Genomic DNA, 17,904 nt, shown 5'->3' on the forward strand with positions numbered 1-17,904 from the left:
ACATTTTGAGGTTTACGGTAATAGCAGCGATGATATTATAGATGTCTATACATATGTACTATATGAAAGTCGGAATTTAGTCTTCATGCGTATGTTAACATAATTCTTTAAAAATACATAAAATAAACCCATTTGATGTCACAAAATAAGCTTGAAGTGTTGCGGGGATAGTAAATGCTTAATTTTGAAATTTAAATGTAATATTTTGTAACAAAAATAATTTTGGACTTTTTTCATAAATTGTAGCACCTCAAAAATTGAATAATCGAAATCACAGTCTATTTGAACGAAATTAACATTTTTAGGACATTTGGGTCGATCTACTAATGTCCGCCAGTCTGAGCGCAAGATAACTGCCGAAAAGAGTATCCGATTTGGCTCAAAATTGATAGATTGTGATATTTCTTCCAAACGTACATCGAGTTAAGCATTTTGTAAACAAACAAAATGATCGTGTTTACTTGCCAAAGAGATCAGCTGAAAATGTGCACCTTCGGTTAGCCACCAGAACTTAACAGCCGGCCATGGTGATGGTGTGGGCCGCCATAACAACCGATGGTCGCTCTCCGCTCGTATTAATCGATCGTGGCATCAGAATAAATGCCGAATATTATCGCAAAAATATTCTGGAGGGTGTATTAAAGCCTTGGACACGCAAACATTTTGACCGCAGAACTTGGACATTCCAACAGGACTCACCACCATCGCACTCAGCACGCGATACCCAAGAATTGTTACAAAATGAGGTTCCTAGCTTCATTTCCAGACAATGGGCACCAAAATCGCCGGTTGGCACTAACAAATACCACGATCACCTCAAGCAAGCGCTTCGCCGAAAATTGGCCAAAATACCACAGAGCAACATTATGGCGTTTGACTTTGTTGCAGTTTTTTTTTATCTCACCCAGTATATGATATTATAATAAGCCCAGTTTGGACTTTATCGACCTTCACTTTATATGAGACATGTGCTTCTTTTTTGAAAATGTTGAAATATTCGTGGGCACACAGATAAAATGGACCCAAGTCTTCCTCTTCCACATACTGATCAAAATATTTGGATGTGCAAAATTTGAGGGAAATCACAAATATGTAACAAATTTTTTGGGCATAATTGTTATTCACTATTTTAACCCTTTTGGGGAGTCGCGAAACTTGAAGAGAATCGGGTGCTTATTTCGCATATCATGAGTGATATAAGTATTAAAAAATTTGACCCGTTGTGGGGCAGGTACCAGAAGGAGTGCTTTGCCATATTCAATTTTCATAGCTGATCATGTGTTAATAGAAATATTGAGATGTGCCCAGTTTGGCACATGCTCACTTCGTGTTTTATGAGGTTCATGGTTATTTAACATGTGAAATCTTTGTGGGGGAGGTACAAGAAGGAGTGGACCGATATATACCATCTTCACTCCAAATCTTGTCATAGAAAAAAATATTGGGTTAGGCGAAATTTAAAGACAATCGAACTCATGTTTCACATTTTGTAAGAATTATAATTATTCCAAATTTTGACACTTTGTGGGGGAGGTACTTGATGGAGTGGACTATATTGGGATTTTAAAAGTTTTGCAGAAAATCGAATGATTCTTTCTCTTTCTATGGGGATTTTTTTTTTGTGAAAATATTGACCTTTTGCGGGAGAGGTAGCAAAAGGAGTGGGCCGATATTTCCGAACTGCGTACTCGATCTAAGTTTGACAATAATATTATGATGCGGATACTCCCTTCGAGAGTTATCGCACGCACGCACCAGTCAGACAGACGGACATTTGGTCCAAATGGACCTAGGTTCTAACACCACCATTTTGATGGGGCACGTTTTGAATGTCCGTCAAGATAAATTTAAATTTAATTAGCAAAGACACAAACCAAGGTGATTTTTTCTCCGGTTCACAAAGGGTTAATAAAGAGAGAGAGAGAGAAAGAGAGAGAGGGAGTAGTAAACCAGAGAAAATTAAAGGTAAACTAAATTATATTAGTTTTCATCAAATTTCATAATTTTCCCTACAAATTTCAAATTTAAAATGAAATCGCTAAATAAAAACCTAATTAAAATTTAAGTTGAAAAACTTTGAAACCCTTAACTCTACATATAAACCGAGAATAAAATATTTAAAAATGAAGCGGTGTTGTGGCTGGGCACAAAAGAAAGATCTCGAGGAGTACTTTCCGAATCTGTGGACCTTATAGTCGAAAAGAATTTCAGACTTAGGAATTTTTTGCATTTTCTGAAGAATTATCGCTCAATTTTAGGGAAATTGCAGATAAAAGCGTCCACAGAACAGAAACTAAAAATGAAGCGGTATCGAGGCTGGGCACAAATGAAAGGTCTCGAGGAGTACTTTCCGAATCTGTGGACCTTAAAATTCTTTTTGACTATAAGGTCCACAGATTCGGAAAGTACTCCACGAGACCTTTCATTTGTGCCCAGCCTCGACACCGCTTCATTTTTAGTTTCTATTCTGTGGATGCTTTTATCTGCAATTTCCATAAAATTGAGCGATAATTCTTCAGAAAATGCAAAAAATTCCTAAGTCTGAAATTATTTTTGACTATAAGGTCCACAGATTCGGAAAGTACTCCTCGAGACCTTTCATTTGTGCCCAGCCTCGACACCGCTTCATTTTTAGTTTCTATTCTGTGGATGCTTTTATCTGCAATTTCCATAAAATTGAGCGATAATTCTTCAGAAAATGCAAAAAATTCCTAAGTCTAAAATTCTTTTTGACTATAAGGTCCACAGATTCGGAAAGTACTCCTCGAGACCTTTCATTTGCGCCCAGCCTCGACACCGCTTCATTTTTAGTTTCTATTCTGTGGATGCTTTTATCTGCAATTTCCATAAAATTGAGCGATAATTCTTCAGAAAATGCAAAAAATTCCTAAGTCTAAAATTCTTTTTGACTATAAGGTCCACAGATTCGGAAAGTACTCCTCGAGACCTTTCATTTGCGCCCAGCCTCGACACCGCTTCATTTTTAGTTTCTATTCTGTGGATGCTTTTATCTGCAATTTCCATAAAATTGAGCGATAATTCTTCAGAAAATGCAAAAAATTCCTAAGTCTGAAATTCTTTTTGACTATAAGGTCCACAGATTCGGAAAGTACTCCTCGAGACCTTTTATTTGCGCCCAGCCTCGACACCGCTTCATTTTTAGTTTCTGTTCTGCGGACTCTTTTATCTGCAATTTCCCTAAAATTGAGCGATTATTCTTCAGAAAATGCAAAAAATTCCTAAGTCTGAAATTATTTTTGACTATAAGGTCCACAGATTCGGAAAGTACTCCTCGAGACCTTTCATTTGTGCCCAGCCACGACACCGCTTCATTTTTAAATATTTTATTCTCGGTTTAAATGTAGAGTTAAGGGTTTCAAAGTTTTTCAACGTAAATTTTAATTAGGTTTTTATTTAGCGATTTCATTTTAAATTTGAAATTTGTAGGAAAAATTATGAAATTTGATGAAAACTAATATAATTTAGTTTACCTTTAATTTTCTCTGGTTTACTACTCCCTCTCTCTATCTCTCCCTCTCTCTCTTTATTAACCCTTTGTGAACCGAAGAAAAAATCAGCTTGGTTTGTGTCTTTGCTAATCAAATTTAAATTTATCTTGACGGACATACGTTTTGACCGTATTAAATGATATAAACCATTAGCCTGAGGGTATAAAAACAAATCTCATATTGAAGGAAGTAATATCGGGTAGTTTAAGCTTCGTACATCGCAAAATTTCGATAAGACTAATGTAAAGTGGGTGTAATGGGTCAAAATTATGAATAGTAATAACTCCTGTAAAGTCAAAAAATAGTGTCCGATTTTATTTAAACTTAGCTAATATTTTTTGAAAATGCAATATGCAATAATGGGTCTACTATTTCTGGTACCTCCCCCACAAAAAAATACCTCCCTCACAAAATAAATGCTGGGAGTGCCCGATAAAGCAAAGACCTAAAATGGTAAAGACTAGACAAAATGCATTTTGAGCAAAGGGTTTGTGTCTACAATACATAGAGTAACAGCTCATGGCAGAGACATGTTAATATAAAAACCACAATTACAAAAACAGATAACAAATAAAAATTTGAAAAATCCAAAATTTTGGTTTCAAAATTCTATTCCATGGACCTTTCCGAAAATTTGCACATTGCCTTAGCGGTTTAAACCAGTCAACATTGGTAACTATGTTGTCATGATATCGTAACAACAGAGTTATTTTCACAGGGTTACCATATCTTGAACCTGTCTTGTCCTATCTTTACACTTCTATGTCTTTGGATAAAGTTCAAACTTTACACATTGTAATGCTTCGAAAAGACCTTTGTCAGGAGCGAAAATGAACTATTTGGTCCTCCTCTGGTAAAAAGGTGAAATCTATGTTCGACTGCCTTGAAACTCAAAACATCCTATTATTTTGTCCTATGATAGAGCAAGCGAGAAATCCGAACATGGTACTTTCCCCACAATAGTTCAATGGTTTGTGTCTACAATACATAAACTAACAGCTCATGACAGAGGCATGTTAATATAAAAACTACCATTACAGAAACGAATGGCAAACTGAAGTTCGAAAAATCCAAAAATGTGGTTTCAAAATTCTATTCCATATACCTTTTCAAAAATTTGCATTTTGCCTTAGCGGTTTAAATCAGTTAACATTGGTAACTATGTTTTTATGATATCATAACAACAGAGGTATTTTTACAGGGTTGCCATATTTTTACCCTGCCTTGCCCTATCTTTATACTTCTATGTCTTTTTGGAAGTACCCTATAAAGTTCAGACCTAGCACATTATATTTAGATATGATAAAGGCCAGGATGGACAATATTGATCCACAAAAGATCAAAAATTTGGACGATAATAATAACTCAATTAAAGCGGAAAAACAATGTCAGATTTACTTCAAATATTTAAGATCCCACCAATTTGCTGCATTGGATTCGAATACCCGATATAATTTAAACAGTGGTTATATTTATATCAAACTTAGGTAAGAAGCGATAATGGAAAACTTGTCGTACCTCTCCCTAAAAGCTAAAAATTTATTAAACTTGAATTTGTTTCCAATTTCATTTCAAAATTTGCACTTTGTATTAATATTAGATGTAATGTAATGTTGAAACATGGAGGTCCATTCAATCTTTTTTCTTTGTTTGTCGAGTTTTGAAAAAGATGGTCCTAATGTTTATCGGAAATGTATTGATAATGACTCTCCTCACATCACATCAATAGTAAAAACACAAGATGCATGTGTGCCAACTTAATGGAATTTAGATCAGTTCCACATATCTATAAATAAATATACAACAACATTGCGGTTAAATCACTTCAGATGGATGATACATAGAAATATGTAAATGTAAACAATACTCAAGTAAATAAACCCAATAGATAGATAACGATATAAACTCATTGCGCGACAATAATAACAACAACAGCAGCAGAAGCAACAAAAAAATCGAAAAGATGAGTAACGAGAGTAGTTAGAAATAAAAAAAACAACCAATAATATCAACTCTCGAAGACCATAATTTGTGGTCTATGAAGGGCTATGGAGAAGACTGAAGGTAGAATGGACAGATATAGACAAATTCGATTTGATTTGATGACCCAAAACAAGACAATTGATATTTGTTTTTCTCAACTCGCTTGAGTTCAGTTCAGTTTGACAAATAATATATTTAATGGCAAAACTCAACATGTGTAGCAATCAATGTTTGTATGTACGTAATTGTGTGCATGTCACGATATCCAATATTTGACATAATGGTTGCAACTACGATCGGGTTGGGGGAGGGAGGAGGTGTGCACAAAATATCTGTAACAAATGATGTAGGATGCCATGTTGAAAATAATGTAAAACGACAGATCACATCGACACATTGGTGTCAAAGTATCTCGAATATCTCCGGAGATGTATATCACACATCATTGCCATACCCTCATCATCGTCATTGTTATTCGTACATAGAATTATTTTTTAATGTGGTACGGGTAGGTCTCAGTGAATACGGTAAGTGGGAATTAGGTTTTGTAATATTACAGAATGGGAAAGAGGAGAAAGAATGTAAAGAAATTACGAAGCGAACTGAATTTTGAAATTATTGTCAGTACTACTCGGAATATCGAATATAATATAGATAGGTTAAGTTATTTTTATCCTTAAAGAGAAGCGTCTAAGGAGATTTATAAACGAGCATTTCAGATAGAAAGCCAATAATTTTAACCACAGTGATTGAAGGCCCGAAGAGAATTTGTAGGTTATTTGTCCAGTTTAAAGATAATCTCTGGTTCAGCATCGGAGCAGGAGCTCAGATTTTCGATCCTTTTGCTTCCATATTAAATGAACGTATTCTTACGAAAAGCTTTGGGCAAGGGTATTGCAAACTACCTTCAATAGCCAGCATCATCCCCTTCCCTTTGTTCTTTTTCAGGAAAGTGCCGATCATTTTTATACCCTCCACCTTTCTGTGGAGGGTATATTAACTTTGTCATTCTGTTTATAACACCTCGAAATATTCATAATAGATTCTACAAAGTATATATATTCTTGATCAGCGTAAAATTCTAAAATGACTTAGCGACATCCGTCTGTCTGTTGTAATCACGCTATCTTTCGAAAGTATTGAGATAGAAGGCTATAATTTTGCATACATGAATAGTTTACCAGTAGGCAGGTTAAGCTCGCAAATGGGACATGTCGGTCCACGTTTTCGTATAGGCCCCATATAACGGTACCTCCCGATATTCGGTACATTCATGATTTTACTGACATTATTTAACGGAATTATTTCAAATTTCATATTTAAAGTTCGTAATGGATACTACAGCCTATGACAAAAACTTTTGTATGCAGGTCCACTTCTTCGTATAGCCCCCATATAACGGTACCTCCCGATATTCGATATTTTCATGTTTTCTTATTTGAAGTTACGTTTTAGGTATTACAGCCTATGACAAACAATTTTATATGCAGGTCCACATCTTCGTATAGCCCCCATATAACGGTAGCTCCCGATATTCGAGATTCATGGGCTACAGCCCATGACAAAAATGTTTGTGTGCAGAACCACGTCTTCGAGTAGCCCCCATATAACGATGCATCCCGATTCTCGGTATTTTTATGAGTTGTGAAACTTTATTCTCCGGAATTGTTTCAAATTTGGTATTTGAAGTTCATAATGGGTACTACAGCCTATGACAAAGAATTTCGTAAGCAGGTCCACGTCTTCATATAGTCTCCATATAACAGTTTTCATTTAAGTGGTAGTTTCCGGAAGTTTTTTGAAAATTGTCAAATTCCTTCCAAATGGTGGAGGGTATTAAAAGTTCGGCACGGCCGAACTTAGCTACCTTTTTATTTTTTACTTATTTATTTTTTTATTTATTTATTTATTTTTGAGACTCTGCATCTAAGTAACTGAGTAATTATTTTGTTGAGCGGATTCTAGTTGATTTAAAGGTCCTAATCACAAATTCAACCGATTCGGCTTCAATTTTATTTTTTGATGTATTCCCCCCTCGGCCGCTCAATATTTCATTTTTGTACAGTGGGCTCACTTCTCTAAGGTTAATTGATAAATTTTCAGATAATTCGAAAACGCTTCATTAAGCCTATTCGTAGATTTGATTTTCTCAATTTTAATTGAGAGTGAAAAATACTCGAAGATTACGAATTTTACAAAATGGTAACTATCCACTCTTTTGTTATATATGGGAGGGCTCACTATTACTCCTCTCTAAAAGATAAGAATAAGAGTCGAGGAAAAGGGCGATTTCAAACTAATATTTTCTCTACTCGACAATGAGCAAAACATATTTCAATGGCGTTGAAAAATACAATAAAATAAACTTATTTTTCTACTATCAGAAGTACTTCTGCTCGAATTCCAGCATAGAGTGAAATTCGAAATCCGAGCAAAATTCATGCTATCGTGCTATTTAGGACATAGGACCAGATGTTGACTTAACCATTACATAGGAGAGGAGACAATGAGGGTAGACAGAGTATTAAAGGAATCTGGTTATTCTGGACTCTGAAATGGTTTTAAGGTATATTTTTTTGAAAGAATAATATAAAGTTAGCTTTATTGGCCTTTTTAATACACATTTCTTTGGGATGTCTGAGCTTTTGTCGTAGGCTATAATAATTCAATAGCCAAAACAAAAATTGAGATGATTACTTAAAACTGTCGAAGTATTAAAATTTAGCTATTTCCCCACATTTGGTCACATTGTTCGATGCCTCTCTGTAAGTTAAACCCAGCTGGGTATTTCTTCCATTGAATTTGTGTAAAACTAGACTAGACATTGTCAATAAGGCGTCCATGCAAACAAACAAACAAACGACCTTAAGTGTACATGGAATGTCAAAAGCTCGCATACAATGTCAAGACAGTGAGGAAATCATGTTGGTGCTGTTGTTGTTTTCGTTGTCATGTTGCAACAACTTCAAAACATACTTCAAATGTCGGCTGCCCGTGTGTGGCATGCAATAGCAACTTGGAAGCACAAAATGTAATGTGTGGAGCAAGAGTTTGCCACATGAATAATAAACCTTCACAGGGAGTAGATCAGCAGCAGCATCATCGTTTTCTTCGCCATTTTCATCATCCACAGGGCTTTGATGGATAAATGGAAAATCATGCATAAAATAAGGTTAAGTTCAAATGAGATGATATCAGATTAGGGCAATAACGAAGTACCCGGTGTGTGTAATAATCTTCCGCTAGGTAAAAGGTCTTTTCAATTAATTTTGAAAACATTTGAAGCCCTGCACGCAAAGAGGTGTTTGAACGAAATGCTATTAAAGGTGGGTAATATTTGCAAGTAAATGGAAATACATAGATACTTGGTTGGCCGAAGCAAACACAGAAGGGAAACAAAACGCAATTTCGTTGAACTTGTCTGTCATACCGCAAGACATGTCGGGTGTGGTACAAATGTATTTCAGTTTAAACACAAACAAATTGCAATTTTGTTTTTCATTTGAAGGTTTTACAGGAATGACCACGCCAGCGTTTCCACGGAATACACTCCCTGTTGCAAATTACAGTACCTGCCATGGTCAGCAATAAATTAATAGAACGTGTTCTAAGCAGTCAAAGTAGTTTATTAAAAATTTGATGGGCCAATAGAAATTTTGTTATGCTAAACCTTGACCATTGGACAAAAAAATTGATATTACATAATCGTAATTGACCATGGCCTTACTGGGTTTTATGCTTGCGTTTTGGTTTGAAAACATTTAAAGTTGGAGTAATTATTTTTTCTTTTAATTTGAAAATATCTCCTTTTTAAGGTCTGGGGTCTCCACTACCGCGAAGAGTCAAGGTAGGAATAACATTCACGCTGGGCAGGCGTTCTGTTTGCTGCTGCAAATTCGAGCCCCAAAACTAATGGTACAACTGAGGCGACTGCACCATTCGCATTGCAGTTGTAGCAAAACTACTCTGGTTTGTCGAGGCAGCTCTCGTTTTCACTATGTATTATGCTTAAACTGCTGCAAACGCGTCATAATTTATGTTATTCAGCCCCGTATGATAGTTCTGTTGATTTAGAGGCTCTCCCTTATTCCTCAGTACCTCTCTCTCTAGATCATGAAGGTCTCTCCTTACATTCCTAAGTCTTTCCTTTTGATGGCTGTGTTTCTAACATCCAAATAAGTATTGTAACGATAGCTTTTTTTATGCTATTGCACCATGAAATCATTTGCCTATAACTCCTGCGTTACTAATATAATAACTCTCAGTGGTAAGGTTTCCAGCTCAATCCGGACTTTGGATTGCAGTAGAATCCTCACCACTACACCATATATGAGCTCAACAAAATGTTGTCAATGCAGAACCTTCTTTAAAAGGAAAGGAAGGGAACAACTTTGCCATAAACAGGATCCCTCTCCTCATAATATATACAGAGATGCCCAATCCTGCTATGTACTGCTATCATTTCAAAGCCACTCGTCCGACAGCTGTTAAAGTTTCTATCGTTAGAGCAATCCAGCATTTAAATGTGAATAAATATTTCGTGTCTCGTACCATCGCTCGTTACCGGGATACTGGTAGCGTAGCCCGACGTCAAGGAAGTGGACGGAAGAAAACAACAACATCAGCAGAAATGGTTCGAAAAGTAAAGAAGCGACTTGATCGAAACCCACGTCGCAGTGGCCGAGAAATGGCCAAATGTTGAAAAATGAGCTCGGGATAAAGTCATTGAAATTACAAAAAGTGCAAGAACTTACACTGCAACAGAGAGAAAATAGACTCAAAAGAGCTAAAGAGTTGCTTCGCTTGGCCGAAAGTGGTGAACTGTCGAATTTGGTTTTCTTCGATGAGAAAGCATTCGTTGTCCAGCAGTTTGTAAACAAACAAAATGATCGTGTTTACTTGCCAAAGAGGTCAGCTGAAAATGTGCACCTTCGGGTGGACACCAGAACTCAAGCGCCGGCCTTGGTGTTGGTGTGGGCCGCAATAACAGCCGATGGTCGCTCTCCGCTCGTATTAATCGACCGCAAAGCTTGGCCAAACAACAGGACTCAGCACCATTGCACTCAGCACGCGCCACCCAAGAATGGTTACAAAATGACGTTCCTCGCTTCATTTCCAGCGCATAATGGTCATCAAAATCTCCGGATACCAATCCGTTGGACTATTGTGTCTGGAGTATTTTGGAATGCAAGGTTGACACTAAAAAATACTAAAGTGTAGATCACCTCAAGCAAGCGCTTCGCTGGAAATGGGCCAAAATACCGCAGAGCAACATTTGGGCAGCGTGACCATTTGAAGGCCATAATTCGTGCCAAAGGTGACCAATTCGAACAAATCTAATCTTATTCTAAAATTTGATCCTATTTCCGAACTTTTTGCTTTCATTCATTAAAATTTAAACAAAAATGTAAAAATTATGGCTTTTGACTTTGATGCAGTTTTTTTATCTCACCCTGTATATTTCCAAACTATTGATATATTCTAAACCAGTGTGACCTTCCAATAACAAAACGTTAATTATTAAACAAAATTGGGGTTGTATTAAACATTCCTGGTTAATGACAAAAATCATTAATTGTCTTCCGGTTGCAGGTCTTTGTTAAACGCCAACAGTCGTTGCAAAAGATTGTTCTGATCCATTGTTATCATTCCCCAAATATATTTATCAGACCAAGCATAATGCCCAAATAAATTAGGGATAGAGTTTGTACTTTATATCAAAAACCCCCAATACAATGGATGTGGTTTGTGCGGACAAAGCCACCATTATTATACCATATTCTGTCTTCTACAGTTTCATGTTTTCGTGTGCAATGGCAGGGTATATCAACCACCTGTTTTTAATTGGGCAAACAACAATACTAGAACAGTTATGATGGACATAGCAAGTTGTTTGGTTATGGTTGATGTAACCCACACAAAAAGGGGGAAGGCGGGCATAAATACACACCACAAGAACACAAACACAAAAGAACACACCCCAGAGAATGTAGGGACAATTTCCAGAAAGAAAAAAAAACTAAACCCAAAAAACCATTAAATTGGCTAAAATAGTTAGCTACCAGGGAGCAGTGACTTTTTTGAAATCTACGCCCATTTGCATTTTGTCAAATCAATGCCGACGACGATGATGAAAATATGTTGTTGCAAAGTAGCAAAACATCGTATCTTCTTTTGTCATCTTTCAACCTAATCGCTAAACAACTACCGCGTACATACATTTTTATGTTTTAATCAAACAACAATAACAAATAATGACAATAACAAGAGCGCAACATAAACATGAATGGAATTATTGGCTTGTAAAACAACCGAAGAAATAGACTTTGCTAGCTACAAAAATAACAACAACATCGGGTGATCGTACTTTTGTTATTACCACTAACATTGCTGCACTCACTCACTGCCACTAACTGTGCCTGTGATCATCGAACCAGAACAATAACAACAGAAATGAGCACACAATGTAAAGAAAAGCCGGTCTACACCCCCTCCATGCATTTGTTGTTCATGGTGTGGCCATAAGTCTATACACACAGGCGCATATTTAGTCTCCCCCTTCACCCGCTCTACCCAACACTCATGGACAATTTAAACAAAAAAGTTGCAATAACCACTACAATACAGATTTATACGAAATGGAAATAAACGATAAAGTAAACCGAATACGATAGAATAACTGGTAATCGGTAAAATTCTGACTCAAAGAAACCAAAATATTTGAAATTTCAAAACCTAGGCTGTACAACCTGGCTTTTTGTATCCTGAGGATCGCCAATGCTCTCTACAAGATAGGAGAGCTCGCTTGACAGTCCAAAAAAAAAAAAAAACCTAGGCTATTATTAAACGCTAGGGCTTACGAAAATAAATCCAAACAAGCAAAAGCACTTTAGTTCGGCCGGCACGAACTTTCTATACCCTCCATCAGTTGGAAAATAAATCATATAAAAATATGTTAATACCAAGGAGTTGTTGTAGCAGCTTATACTGCTGCTTCTCAATCGGGTTCTGCCTCTATGTACAGTCTCAAAAAGGATGACACAACAAGACTGGAGTTACGTGAGTAGGTTTGGCTGGACAGCAAAATAGGTGCAGCGTGTCAAGTGGTCCTGAGCCAAAAGCTGGGGCAGATGTTCTGCAGATCGCTGTCGATACGGGCCCAATAGGAATTGAGGCGGCTACACCATCCGGATCTTAATTGAGCCAAACACTTCTAGGGTTTGTCGGGGCAGCTCTCGCTCTTCAGCTGCGATGGGAAGTGGATGGTCTCCTAGTACAGTATTCATCCTTCCATAACTTCTAAAACCGTGTTAGAGTGGCCTGCTTGATAGGCCTATTGATCTAGAGGCTCTCTCTTATACTTTTGTACCTCTCTCTCTAGATCATGAAAGTATTTCCTTACGTGCTGCCGGCCAGAGACTTGAGAATCTTGTTCGTACTTCTAATCTTACGCAGATAGCTGTGGTAAGCGCTAACGACTTGAAAAGGCTATAAGGTTGACATATATAGACAATGTTCTGCCACAGTACGTAATACTAAATATCGGGATGTACAATTATATGGGGTCTATATGAAGACGTTGACCGATATAACTCAGAATTTTATGCTGATCAAGAATATATACTTTGTTGGGTCTAAAATGATTATTTCGATGAGTTACAAACGGAATGACAAATTATCACTCAAGGTATATAAAAGGTCATAAAAAGCAGATTGAATGAGGACCTAACATCATTTAGAGGTATGTTCTGGTAACCGAATACTATAACTTCAATATTACCCACCCCAGACGATGACCCAAAAACTTGCTGTATTATGTTTGTTGACCCAAGCATTCTAGAATGGCATGCTATATCCGAAACAAATTAACCTGTATATCGACACTGAATTCTTATTTTCCAATATTCTATGTATCATCTTTACAGCGCGTTCAATTCATCCACGATATCTGCCTCAAATGTAACATGGTCCTCAAGTCACTATTCGGCAGCTATTGGAGACTGTAGACCAATAGACCTTGTGTGGTGTCATTATAATTTGCAATGAAGAAGTATTCAGACATGTCTGAGAGCCGTTTTGTGAAGTGCAACAAGGTGATCTTTACCATTACCCGAAACGAAGAATCTTTCCGTAGATTGGCATAATTATAGGAAGTCCTGGCTACGGGAAGTCTGATATTATAAAAAAATATATCGTAATTGAATCAAACAATATATTTCTACCAAAAAATGGACATTTCTAACCCTCAGGCTACATACTAGAAAATTAATGTAATTTTCCATCACTAGTTACCAAACATTGGTAGGTAGGGAGGTTTTTATTTATTAATTTCTTTTGTTGTTGTCGAGTTTAACGTTCATTATAAAAGCTTCCAAAAACGAAATAAAAAATGTTCCCCACCACAAGAAACAGCTAAACTAAAAAATTAAAATAGTAGTAACTACACCAAATATCCGAGGGGGAGGAATGGTCTACTGGAAAACACTTTTAGGCAAACAGAAGCACAAACAGTAAAGAGCACATGTGCCCGCCTGTGTCCCGACAAAAGCAAAAACGAAAAAAAAAACAACAAACTAATAATAATGCAACTGCCAACATGAGACAGGTGAGCAACGAAGCCGAACATTTATGTATGAATAAAAGCGGCAACCATCATCGTCATCATCAGCCGTCTGTCTCACTGAGTGGGGTAGGTAGCAAGTGAGCGAGTGAGTGAATGAGTGGATGGATGAACCTCCTCGTCTATGAAATGCAACGGAATATTCCAAAAACTTAACTGGCGTATCAAAAGATAGGCGGATGGATGGATAGATGAATGTATAGCAGGCAGAAACGAAAATGAAGACTGAAAACAAAAAAGGGGGTTCAAAATATGTATGAAATGGCATATTAATAATCTGAAATGAGCACGATTATGGATGAAGGAGGAAGTGTAGCAGTGTGGCACATGTTGTGTATGCTTATTTATGATCCGTCGTACACTTTGCGCGCACTATTTCGAATCTATCAATTATCTTTTTCGTAGTTGTTTTCATAGAATATGTATGAATTTCTAATGCTGGGTTCTGTTGGTCTTTTCAACGTGTGCACCTGTGGGAGGAAGGTTGCTAAACAAAGTGTTTATGCACTGGAACGTAATTTTTAAAATTTTATTAATTCAAGGTGTAAATTAAAGAAACAAATTAATTAGGAACGGATTTCTTTTTGCTTTACTTACGAAGTCAAAAAATGTAGATTATAAAGCGCAGTTTATATTTCATAAAAACAAATGCCAGTCGTATCGCGAAATTTACGTGAGAGGGCCTTAAAAAATAGCACATTTTTATGAGGGAAAAATCGAGTGAAATACCGATATTGAAAATTTGCAATAATAAGAAGTTTACCTTACGATCAGGTCTCTTAGAGACTGAAACTTTTCATAATTCAGCTATAGGTTGCAGAACCCATACGACATTTTGGATGTCTTCTCAATTTTATTTCGATTCAACCCCTTGTATTACAAAATGTGAGAAACTTACGGTATCCCGACCGAAGTTAGGATAAAACGTGTTGATTTAGCCATAAAAGGCTTCGAAAACCGTCCGTTAATGCATTATTTTCATAGCGTCGGTATCGACTATCTGTGGTCATTTGAAGAAATAACGTCTTGGTCATTTGGATAAAAACGGTTGCAAATTGGAGTGCATTGTTCTGCGACTTTCGGAAATTTTTGCCACCAAGATTCACTAAGGAATGAAGTACAGAACGGTTGCTATTTCCATTTGTTATTTACAATGATAACATATTCCTATCCCGGATATAGAGATATTTAAATCTGCGAGTTTATGTAGATTTTAAAGATGGCTTCTAGAAACTATAAGACCGGCAGTAACTCCTCGGTCCTCAAAAAAAAAAAAACTCAGGCTTTTGAAATCGTTATAGAGGTCTCACAATATTTTAGTTTTATTTTTATCTCAGGTTAACATTTCCCACGTTTTGATTAAAATTCAGCTATAATGAAGTAAAAAATCTCCAAAAGTCAATTTGCTATTTAGAATCTCCATATTCCATAGGATTCTACGGACGTCTAAGTTTATTATTCCTCAGCTTTTCATATTTTTACTTTCCACATCAAAGTGAACCATATCTGAATGCTTACTACTAGCTGGATTAGAAATGCCAATTTATTTTCTCAAATTTTAAGTTTCCTCTTTATCCCCTTGGGATCTCAAGTAATAAGCAATAAAAAACCCAACTGCACCCACATCAAAATTGCCGCTTTTTTCCTCTTGAGAAAAAAACAAATACATACGCCTTTCAACAAACAATATTTATGAAATATTTTTAATTAAATCTCTTCAGGATATGAATGCAGTTCATTAATTTTCTGCGATGGATGATTTTCATTCAATAAGCTTGCAACAACTTTAACAAATCCTACCTTTTTCTTATTTGCAGCTGCAGCGGCTTCTTCGGCTGCTTTAACGGCCACTTGGGCAACACCTACACCATCGGCTGAGGTGGCATGTGTTGATGGTGAAGTGGCATAAATGAATAGTGGCAATGAGGTAAAGTTGCGCAACGTATCACCCGAATCCTTAAATCGGCGACACAATAACAAATTCTTGGCATTCGAGGGTGACGTTCCAATAGCAGTGGATATGGATGTGGTAGTGGTGTTGGTGATGGTAGTGTCGGAGATGTTGTTTGGCAATGCTTCCGGTTGTCGATGCTCTGGCAATTGTTGTTGGTGGAGTGCCGTCTCCGAAAAATCCAAGTTTGTGGCAGATGCATTTAAGCCCACATTATTCACATCACATCTAGTCGAGCCGCACCTTCTGATTTCTTCTCCACTTTCCCTGGCCTCCTCCCCCATATCCTCACCAAGAGCCGTTGCACCATCTACATCATCTAAGTCTGGGTCTTCATTGTTGCTATTATGATGTTGCTTTGCAGCTTCAGAACCGTTATGATGAGGAGGAGGCGAAGTTTTTGATTTACAAACCAATTTCTGTGTTGTCTCAGAACTGTTTTTGATGATTGCAATGGTGGTGGAGGCGTTCGTTTGTATTCCATTGTGACTAACATGACGGAGGCTGCTGTGGCTCTCAACGACGGCATCCCCATCGACATCTGGGCATATGGTAACACTTGAGTTGTCATCTCCACCTTCCTCTCCATGAGCATCGTAGTCTGCGAACGTTGCCATAGAAACTCACGCCAACAACCGCTTTTCGCCAGCGGTAGCAAGGGAAAAGTTTATGTAGACGCGTTCCAAAATCACCAGGACACAAACAAATCGAACGGAAAACAAATGCGAATATACTAAGCAAACAAAGGGAGTCACTATAAAACCGAAACGGCCCCGGAGCCTAATTTGTTGGGTACTTGCAGATTTTGGGGAGATTTCGTATTGCTTTTGTTATTGAATGGCAATTGTAATTGTTGTTGTTGGACGGTATGCTGCTGCTTCTGTTGCCGCTTTTGTTGTTGTGGCATGTTGTGGTACTCACATGCGTCATAAAAACATTGGTATTTGTTTAACCACCTTGAGCTTCTTTTTAATTTAGTTTCTTTTATCCACAATTCTTCTTTGCACTTTTCACTCGCCTTCACTGTCAACTCTAGATTTTGTCTATTGCAAATTTATTCCTTCACAAAACTTCTTGCTATACGAGAAGCCACTACTGGGTTCGAAAGACAAAAAAGACTCCAACTCTTCTTCTTTTTCGACCAAGGCACAACAACAAATTGAACTGAACGACGAAAATTGCAAAGGCGAAAGAACAAACAAAGCAAATTAACCAACGAAAATGACTGCTTTACGGGAGGAAGGGTACAACGACTGGAGGGTTTTTGCACAAATTGACAGCTTCCGAATGTAATATTTTTCGGTTTTTTAACAATTACTGGAGTCGAATTGTCATAACAACAAAATAATGGGATTATTTACTATTTTAAAACACATTTAATGCAATGAAAACCATGTTTTATGCTTCACTTAATTCGAACGAAATACATGTAACTTGTCATCAACACATTGTAAATTATACACATTTACGATTCTTGAGATGCTGACATTTGCATTTAGTAACTTAAAAATATTCATATTAATCTTTCATTATGGAGAAAACGTACTTCGATGAGTCTCTTTTTCGGATTTTTTAATATATTTATAACTTTCAATTTGCAATACCGAAACACCCAGTCGATGTTGTTAATATTCAACGGCGGCAACGCTATACACCCTGAACATCAGGTTTAGGGGTCTACAAATCGATTGTCAACATATCGATTATTGTTTTGAAAGAGAAGGAAACGATTAAAGAACCAATCGGTTACAGTAGGGACATTTGTTCTTTACCTGTAGTATGATTCTCTAACTCATTTTGTTTGATTTACCGACAAAACCTATAAAATTAAAGTGCTTATA

At 36.9% G+C, this 17,904-nt stretch overlaps 1 protein-coding gene across 2 annotated transcripts in view; it reads right to left on the minus strand.

Moving 5' to 3' along the window:
- Positions 1 to 17,696, minus strand: part of LOC101895306 (serine-rich adhesin for platelets) — a 224,638-nt gene extending 206,942 nt beyond the window's left edge. The window contains exon 1 of one of the 2 annotated variants that reach the window (XM_059126733.1): positions 15,913 to 17,692. In XM_059126733.1, the coding sequence (XP_058982716.1) occupies positions 15,913 to 16,680 (768 nt within the window). In that variant the 5' untranslated portion in view covers positions 16,681 to 17,692. Of the gene's footprint in view, positions 1 to 15,912 lie in introns of both variants that reach the window. The other variant, XM_059126734.1, reaches the window with a different exon arrangement.
- Between the last annotated feature and the right edge of the window lie 208 nt (positions 17,697 to 17,904).

Source organism: Musca domestica, unplaced genomic scaffold (genome assembly GCF_030504385.1).
Source record: "Musca domestica strain aabys unplaced genomic scaffold, Musca_domestica.polishedcontigs.V.1.1 4, whole genome shotgun sequence".
NCBI lineage: Eukaryota > Metazoa > Arthropoda > Insecta > Diptera > Muscidae > Musca > Musca domestica.